Raw genomic sequence first — 9,491 nt, forward strand, 5'->3', positions numbered from 1 at the left:
GGCCTCCAGCGGGTGATTTCTTCTCGTGGCCTGGGTGGATGCTCCCCGTTGGGGAGGTGAAACAACCCTGATCTGCTGCCAAGTTACCCCAGGTGGGGAAATTTGGCCCCTTCTGTTCCCGCTGAGTCACGGGGAAATTTCTCCCCTCTGGGGATGGGAAGTCCTCCCCTTGTCACACGTTGGCCCATGAAGATGGGGTTGGGATGGAGGCATCAAGAAGGAGGCTCTGGTGCCGGGGCAGTGAAAGGGTGTGTTGCTCTTTGGTGGGGACACCAAGATGGATTTTGATCCTCCCCCCCTCCATGGTGGTGCAAAGGGCCCTGGGGTGACCCCAAACCAGCCAACAGATCTGTCCCATGGTGAGGTCACCAGGTCTAGGTGCAGTAGGGTCAACGGATCTACAGTCATAGGGTCAAAGGGTCTAATTCATGGTGGTCTACCCCATGGTGGGGCCATCAGATGTGGCCCATGGTGGGGTTACCAGGTCAACCCCATGATGGGACCAACAGATCTACCCCAAAGATGGTGAGTTGAGTCTTCTCCTGCCCCTATGAGATCTGGGGCAACTCGGGACACCTTGACCTGCGTTCCACCCAATTAAGACATGGTGAAAAGCGACGTCAAAAAACTTTATTCATCAACATCTCAACAAGGTCCCAGTGGTCAACCCCTGCCCCACCCTCTAGGGCACGTGCTCCAGCGCTCGGACCGGCCGGCTCTGGGGACCTTCATCAGGGAGGAAGAAGAGGAGCTGTAGGGTCCATCCCGTGGTCATCTGGGGTTGGGGATGGATTGGGGATGGGGATTCAATTCCTTCTCATGGTGTCCTGGAGCCACCGGGTGTATTTGCAGAGGTTGACGTAGACGCCGGGTTTTTTGGGGTCCCCGCAGATGCCCGGACCCCAAGACACGATACCCTGGAGTCGCCCGTCGCACATGAGGGGTCCACCGGAGTCACCCTGATGAAGTAAGAGGGAGAACGCGTGGGGGGGTCTGGGGCTCACGGCCCACCCCAAAGAATCACCCCAAATTTGAGGCCCTTTCAGGGTTGGCTTGGCATCTCCACCCCCAAAATCCCACCAAGGAGATGATGTCCTCTCCCATCCCCGAGCAACATCTTCTCAACTCCCACCCTGCTCACCCAAATCTCCTCTAGGTGCTGCTTGCTGCACCGAGTTGTGCCCGTTCTCAGCCCAAAACTTTCCCTCGTGGGACCTCATCGAGGTGACCTCATCTAGGACCTACCTGGCAGGAGTCAGCCCGGCTGCGGGACTCGCCCGCACACACCATGTTGGAGGTGATGGAGTCAGGGTAGATGCGCCGGCACTGCTCCTCGGAGACAATGGTGACCTTGGTGCAGTGGAGGTCCTCAGGGAAGGTGACTACAGGTGATGGAGGGCATGAGGTCACCCGTGAGATGCAGACCATGTGACCCAGCTTGGACCCCTCGTCCTCTTTGCCCTGGAGCTCATCCCCCCCTCTTCTTCTTGTTGGCACCAAGAGGGAGCTCCAAGGCTTCCTGGTGTCCTGACCAGGTCACCCCCAATCCCTGGATTCCCTCAGGGATCAAAGATGGGACCAACAGGCCTGAGAGGGGGATTTTGGGGGACAGGACACACATCTGGAGGTTAGCAGTGCACCCCAGATGTCTGGGTCTCCAGGTGACCAGCTTCATACCTTCAGGGCTGGTGGTGGACCCCCAGCCTGAGATCTGGCAGGTCTTGCCAGGCACAGGGCAGTGGGAGGCCAGCGGCAACGGCTTCACTTGCTTGGTGATGTGGATGGGCAGGAGGAACTTGATGAGCATCAGGTCACCATCCTTGTTGGTCTCATTGTAGAGTGGATACCTGAAGACCTTGGCCGAGTATCGCTGCTGCTTGGTGTCACCTGAGTCCTTATGGCTTCGGCCTCCCAGCCGCACGCTGATCAAGCTGATGGAACCAAAAGTGTCAAGGTTGGTGGCATGGTGGTGGTGGTGGGGTGTCCATGTTGGACACAGGGGGCCACCGGGAACCACACAAAGCAGGGGCAGAGTCAGAGCCGTGGTCCCAGAAGGTGGTGAAGCCCACTGAGATGCCATCAACCCTCCCAACCTGATTGGCTGGAAGACAGGACCCACCAGGTGCCACCAAGGACCAATTTTTGGTTGATCTCAACCCATCAACACCGAACCCACCAGGCGCTGCTGCCCCTGTGGCCTCCTACCCCGGGACGTGGCAGTGGGCAGCCGTCAGCACCCAGTTCCTGTCCACCAACGTCCCTCCGCAGATGAACTTCTCGCCTTTGAAGAGGGCAGCCTGCCAGGGCAGGTCGCAGGAGGTCCCCTCGATCACCCACAGGACGTTCCTTGAGGCTGTGGGGACAAAGGGACACGGCACAGGGGACACGGGTGGTCCAGAAGCTTCTCTGAGTCACCCACCGCGGGAACATGGGACACGGGTAGGTTGGGAGCCTCTGGTGTGACATGGCCACCCCTGGTGGCCCCATCCACACGTCCCCTGAGTCATGGACAAGGAGGTGAATCAGTGATGGAAGAGGCCAGTCCGCCTTGGCAGAGACCAGGAGGTCCATGGGATGGACAGAGGACACCTGGGACAGATGGAGGTCCCATGGGTGGACATGGGACCCATTGGACGGGCATGAGGGGTTGTTTGGGTGGCTGTGGGGTCTCAGGTATGGTTGAGGAGCACCCAAGGTGGGTCCCATGAGTAGATGTGGGGTGTCTGGGGCAGCTGGGGGGACACCCACGACAGACAAAGGTCCCCAGGGTGGACTTGGTGGTCCCACAGGTAGATGTGGTAACCCTTGGGTGGACACAAGGGTCCTGCAGATGGATGTAGGTGTCCCACAAGTGGACGCAGGTCACCCAAGGTAGACGTTGGGGTCCCACAGGTGGACGTGGGGATCCTTCAGGAAGACATGGGCACCTAGAGCAGATGTGGGGGTCTCTGGGGAGGACACAGAGGTCCTACAGGTAGATGTGGGGCACCCAAGGTTGACATGGGGGTCCCACAGGTGGACGCGGACATCCCATGAGTGGACATGGGTCATCAAGGTAGGCGTGGGGGTCCCGTGGGTGGACATGGAGGTCCTGTAGGTGGACACGGGGGTCCCGTGGGTGGACACAGGGGTCCCAGGTCATCTCCTACCTGTGGCTACCAGCGCCAGGAGCAACATGAGCAGGACCTTCATGCCGGAGGGCCGGAAGCTGCGGGGAGATGGCGAGGGGCTGAGTCGGGAAGTGGGTGGCCCGTGGCAGGGTGGGGGTCTGGGTGGGGACGTGGACCTTTGGGGACACAGGGTGTCAGGAGACCAGGAGGTAAATGAGGATGGGGGGAAAGAGGGATGGGGGGAAAGGGGAAAGAGGAAAAGGGGATGGGAAAGGGGGAAGGGGAAAAGAGGAAGAGGGGGACGGGAAAAGAGAATGGGAAAGGAGAAAGGGAGGATGGGAAAAGAGGGAAGGGGAGACGGGAAAAGAGGAAGAAAGGATGGGAAGGGAGGATGGGAAAGGAGGACGGGAAAGGAAGGAAGGGAGGACGGGAATAGAGGGAAAAGAGGATGGGAAAAGAGGGAAGAGAGGATAGGAAGGGAGGATGGAAAAGGAGGAAGGGGTGGCGGGAAAGGGAGGAGGCAAAATGGGAAAAGAGGGGAGGACAGAAAAAAAAGGGAAGGGAGGAAGGAAAAGGGGAAAAGGACAAGAAAGGAGGAAGGGAGGACGGGAAAGGGGGGAGGACGGGAAAAGGGGGGGAAGGGAGGACGGGAAAAAGGGGGGAAGGGAGGACGGGAAAAAGGGGGGAAGGGAGGACGGGAAGGGAAAAAGGGGGGAAGGGAGGACGGGAAGGGAAAAAGGGGGGAAGGGAGGACGGGAAGGGAAAAAGGGGGGAAGGGAGGACGGGAAGGGAAAAAGGGGGGGAAGGGAGGACGGGAAAGACCAGAGGGCGAGAGGGAGGGAGGGGGGAGGAACGAGAGGACGCAGGGAAGGCCGGGAGTCACCCTGACCCCCCACCCCCCTCCCCCTCCCCCCATCCCCCAAGGGGTGTCACCCCCACCCACCCCCACCCCAACCCCCGGGACCCCAACTTCCTACCGGGGGAGGGGGGGGGCTGACGTGGGGCCGCGCGGCCACGGGGAGGGGAGACTCCACCCGAGCTGGTAAAGCGCCACGGCCGCGGGCGCGTCTTCCTCCTGCCACGGCCAACTCCCGGGTTTTTATCCGGAGCCGGAGGAGGAAACGGCTTCCTCCGCCTTCTCCTCTAATCCCGACGAGGTTACCGGCATCTTCCGCCAAGATCCAGGAAATTCATGCCGGTGGGGCGACCACACGTCGGGGTGGGGAGAAGCGGGGGGAAAGGGATGGGAGGAAGATGGTTGGGAAGGCAGCGGGATGGGGGGATAGACCCCAAAATGTGGTTCTTTGATGGGCACCAGAACGTGGGGCTGGATGAAGGTGGTTGAGGGACACCAGGATGCATCTCCAGTAGGTTCTACCCCAAAATGTGGCTCCTTGATGGGCACCAGAACCTGGGGCTGGATGAAGGTAGTTGAGGGACACCAAGATGCATCTCCAGTAGGTTCTACCCCAAAACATGGCTCCTTGATGGACACCAGAACATGGGGCTGGATGAAGGTTGTTGAAGGGCACCAGGATGCATCTCAGATGGGGTTGGACCACAAAACATGGCTCCTTGGTGGGTACCAGAACCTGGGGTTGGCTGAAGGTGGTTGAGGGGCACCAGGACACATCTCCAGTGGGGTCAACCCCAAAACATGGCTCCTCACCAGAAATGGGACCTGTGGTTGGACAGTTGAGAGGATGCATCTCCAGTGGGGTCAACCCCAAAATGTGGCTCCTTGATGGGTACCAGGACCTGGGGCTGGATGAAGATGGTTGGGTGGTCACCAGGATGCATCTCCAGTGGAGTCAACCCCAAAATGTGGCTCCTCACCAGAAACAGGTCCCACTGAGAGGACACCAGGACACATCTCCAGTGGGGTCAACCCCAAAACATGGCTCCTTGATGGGCACCAGAACCTGGGGCTGGATGAAGATGGTTGGGGGGCACCAGGAAGCATCTCGGATGGGTTTGGACCATGAAACGTGGCTCCTCAGTGGCTGTATGACCCTGGGTCAGATGAAGATGGTTGAGGGACACCTGGAGGTTTCTGATAGGGTTGGACTCCAAAATGTGGCTCCTTGATGGACCCAGACCCAAGGGATGGAGAAGGTGGTCGAGAGGCCACCAGAACCTTTCTCCAGTAGGGGGTCAACCCCAAAACGTGGCTCCTCATTGGACGCAGAACGTGGCCTTGACCGAGGCACCGAACCGTGGCTCCTCCTGGTCTTTCAAGCCTTCCTCCTTCTGTCCATCCTCATCTTCCTTCCCACCTTCAACCTCTCTGAACAAACCCCGTGGACGTCCCCACCACGGTCCCAAGGTCAAGGTGAGGTGACGGTGACCTCATGCCCACCATTGTGCCAATCATTGTGTGTCCCGTCCCCCCCCCCCCCATTTCTCTTGGTCCCTCCAGAAGTAAAGGAGATGCCTTCACATCTCCTCCTCTTCCTCCACATCACCTCAAGAGCCTCCCAGTTCCTCCCAGTTCCTCCCAGTCCAACCCCAGAAGACCTCGTGGAACCTCCCCAAGGAACCCGCTGGAACGGGTCCTTCCAGTTCTCTGGAAATCCCAGTTTAACCCTACCCAGTCACTGGGCTGAACTGGGATGGGCCGGGCTGACTCAGCTCCTCCTGGATCGTCTGGACTTGCCCTGGGCGTATCGTTAGCCAATCAGCTTCGGGCTTATTCAAGAGGTCTCTTAATGAGCTCAGGTGTTAATTGAGCTCCAGGCAAGTCGTCAAGGTCATAATTAGTCGGTTCTAATTAACCTGGGCTGCGGGGAGCTCCCATGATGCTTTGCTGGGGGGGGGCGGGGAAGCTGAGATTAATTGGGTGGTTAATTGGGAGGGGGGGCGGTGCCTCAGTTTCCCTCAGCGCCCCCAGTTGCTCCCAGTTGTCCCCAGTTCCTCCCAGTTGTCCCCAGTGGCCTCCCATCTCAAGGCTCCCAGTTGCCCCCGGTGCTCCCAGTTGCCCCCAGTGCTCCCAGTTACCCCCAGTTCCTCCCAGTTCTCCCCAACGGCCCCCCCCCCCCCATCCCAACGCTCTCAGTTGCCCCCAGTTACTCCCAGTTGTCCCCAGTGGCCTCCCATCTCAACGTTCCCAGTTGCCCCCACTGCTCCCAGTTGCTCCAACACTCCCAGTTGCCCCCAGTGCTCCCAGTTGCCCCCGGTTCCTCCCAGTTGCCCCCAGTTCCTCCAATTGCCCCTGGTTCCTCCCAGTTGCCCCCACTGCTCCCAGTTGCGCCCAGTTCCTCCCAACTGCCCCCCATCCCAACACTCCCAGTTGCCCCCAGTGCTCCCAGTTGCCCCCAGTTACTCCCAGTTGTCCCCAGTGGCCTCCCATCTCAACGCTCCCAGTTGCCCCCAGTTTTTCCCAGTTGCCCCCAGTTGCTCCAATTGTCCCCGGTTCCTCCCAGTTGCCCCCACTGCTCCCAGTTGCCCCCAGTTCCTCCCAACTGCCCCCCATCCCAACACTCCCAGTTGCCCCCAGTGCTCCCAGTTACCCCCAGTTCCTCCCAGTTCTCCCCAACGGCCCCCCCCCCCATCCCAACGCTCCCAGTTGCCCCCAGTGCTCCCAGTTGCCTCCAGTTACTCCCAGTTCTCCCCAACTGCCCCCTGTCCCAACACTCCCAGTTGCCCCCACTGCTCCCAGTTGCCCCCAATATGTGCCACAAGCCACTGTTCCCAGTTCCTCCCAGTTTCCCCCAGTTGCCTCAAGGGCCCCAGTTGCCCCCAGTTCCTCCCAGTTCCTCCCAGTTGCCCCAATAACCTGTTGCCCCCACTGCTCCCAGTTGCCCCCAGTTTGTCCCAGTTGCCCCACTGCCCTCAATGTCCCTGACACCCCAGTGCCCCCAGTGCTCCCAGTTGCCCCCAGTGCTCCCAGTTCCTCCCAGTTGCCCCCCACTCCCCTCAATGTCCCTCACACCCCAGTTGCCCCTAGTTCCTCCCAGTGCTCCCAGTTCCTCCCAGTGCTCCCAGTTCCTCCCAGTTTCCCCCACTCCCCTCAATGTCCCCAACACCCCAGTGCTCCCAGTTCCCCCCAGTGCTCCCAGTTCCTCCCAGTTTCCCCCATTCCCCTCAATGTCTCTCACGCCCCAGTTGCTCCCAGTTCCTCCCAGTGCTCCCAGTTCCTCCCAGTGCTCCCAGTTCCCCCCATTTTGGGTTGAAAACCGCCTGGTTTGGGCTCTGTAGGGGGCCTGGGGGTTATTCAGGGCCTATAGGGGATCTATAGGGGGTCCCAGGGGGGATTCAGGGGCCTGGGGGGGGCTATAGGGGCTTCCTATAGGTATTTAGAGCCAACGCAGTCTTCTATAGGGCCCCCCAGGAGCTATAGGGCCCCCCAAGGTTCTATAGGGCCCCCCAGGAGCTATAGGGACCTCCAGGAGCTATATGGCCTACCCAGACCCTATAGGGACCCCCCAAGGTTCTATAGGGGCCCCCCAGGAGCTATAGGGACCTCCTGGAACTATACAGCCTCCCAGGCCCTATAGGGACCCCCCAGGCCCTATAGGCCCCCCCCCCAGGAGCTATACGGCTTCCCAGGCCCTATAGGGACCCCCCCAGGCCCTATAGGCCCCCCCAGGAGCTATATGGCCTCCCAGGCCCTATAGGGACCCCCCAGACCCTATAGGCCCCCCCCAGGAGCTATACGGCCTCCCAGGCCCTATAGGGACCCCCCAGACCCTATAGGCCCCCCCCCCCAAGAGCTATACGGCCTCCCAGGCCCTATAGGGACCCCCCAGACCCTATAGGCCCCCCCCCCCAGGAGCTATACGGCCTCCCAGGCCCTATAGGGACCCCCCAGGCCCTATAGGCCCCCCCCCCAAGAGCTATACGGCCTCCCAGGCCCTATAGGGACCCCCCAGGCCCTATAGGCCCCCCCCAGGAGCTATACGGCCTCCCAGGCCCTATAGGGACCCCCCCAGGCCCTATAGGCCCCCCCCAGGAGCTATACGGCCTCCCAGGCCCTATAGGGACCCCCCAGACCCTATAGGCCCCCCCCCCCAAGAGCTATACGGCCTCCCAGGCCCTATAGGGACCCCCCAGGCCCTATAGGCCCCCCCCACAGGAGCTATACGGCCTCCCAGGCCCTATAGGGACCCCCCAGACCCTATAGGCCCCCCCCAGGAGCTATACGGCCTCCCAGGCCCTATAGGGACCCCCCAGACCCTATAGGCCCCCCCCCCCAGGAGCTATACGGCCTCCCAGGCCCTATAGGGACCCCCCAGACCCTATAGGCCCCCCCCCCCCAGGAGCTATACGGCCTCCCAGGCCCTATAGGGACCCCCCAGGCCCTATAGGCCCCCCCCTCCAGGAGCTATACGGCCTCCCAGGCCCTATAGGGACCCCCCAGGCCCTATAGGCCCCCCCCAGGAGCTATACGGCCTCCCAGGCCCTATAGGGACCCCCCCAGGCCCTATAGGCCCCCCCCAGGAGCTATACGGCCTCCCAGGCCCTATAGGGACCCCCCAGGCCCTATAGGCCCCCCCCAGGAGCTATACGGCCTCCCAGGCCCTATAGGGACCCCCCAGGCCCTATAGGCCCCCCCCCCAGGAGCTATACGGCCTCCCAGGCCCTATAGGGACCCCCCCAGGCCCTATAGGCCCCCCCCCCAAGAGCTATATGGCCTCCCAGGCCCTATAGGGACCCCCCAGACCCTATAGGCCCCCCCCCAGGAGCTATATGGCCTCCCAGGCCCTATAGGGACCCCCCCAGACCCTATAGGCCCCCCCCCCCAGGAGCTATACGGCCTCCCAGGCCCTATAGGGACCCCCCAGACCCTATAGGCCCCCCCCCAGGAGCTATATGGCCTCCCAGGCCCTATAGGGACCCCCCCAGACCCTATAGGCCCCCCCCCCCAGGAGCTATACGGCCTCCCAGGCCCTATAGGGACCCCCCAGATGCCATAGGGTCCCACTGACATTATATAGACCCACTATAGACGTATGGACGCCCCCCCCCCGAAGGCCGGAAGGGGGGGGACCAGGCACTGTATGGCCTCTATAGGTACCCTGAGGGGGTCCCCAGACCCTATAGAAACTTCTATACCCCCCCCGGACATTATACACACCCCACCAAGGGGGTACCAGGCCTTATAGAGCCCCCCCCCCCCAGGTCCTATATGGTCCCCCAGCATACTGGCACCCCCGCTATAGGGTCCTCCAGCACCTATATGGCCCCTTAGCCCCTATAGGGTCCTATATACCCCCCTCTGCCGCAGCTGCCGTGTGATAGAGCCCCTATATGCCCCCCCCCCAGCACCTATAGCACCCCCCAACCCAATCTGGACCACCCAGCCCCTATAGGACCATCATATACCCCCCGGACCTATATAGCCCCCTCCTTGCCGGTGGGTGGGGGGAATCCAGCACCTAT

At 61.3% G+C, this 9,491-nt stretch overlaps 1 protein-coding gene across 1 annotated transcript; it reads right to left on the reverse strand.

Annotated features, from left to right (window-relative positions):
* Positions 1–630: 630 nt before the first annotated feature.
* On the reverse strand, positions 631–5,403 carry LOC129197045 (kallikrein-8-like). Its single transcript, XM_054805017.1, has 6 exons — positions 4,088–5,403; positions 3,150–3,208; positions 2,206–2,353; positions 1,678–1,931; positions 1,246–1,382; positions 631–959 (listed from the first exon to the last, which is right to left on the reverse strand). Exons 2-6 carry the CDS (start codon positions 3,190–3,192, stop codon positions 807–809), a joined length of 735 nt encoding a protein of 244 aa, XP_054660992.1. The 5' UTR covers positions 3,193–3,208; positions 4,088–5,403; the 3' UTR covers positions 631–806.
* Between the last annotated feature and the right edge of the window lie 4,088 nt (positions 5,404–9,491).

This window comes from Grus americana, chromosome 27 (assembly GCF_028858705.1).
Source record: "Grus americana isolate bGruAme1 chromosome 27, bGruAme1.mat, whole genome shotgun sequence".
NCBI lineage: Eukaryota > Metazoa > Chordata > Aves > Gruiformes > Gruidae > Grus > Grus americana.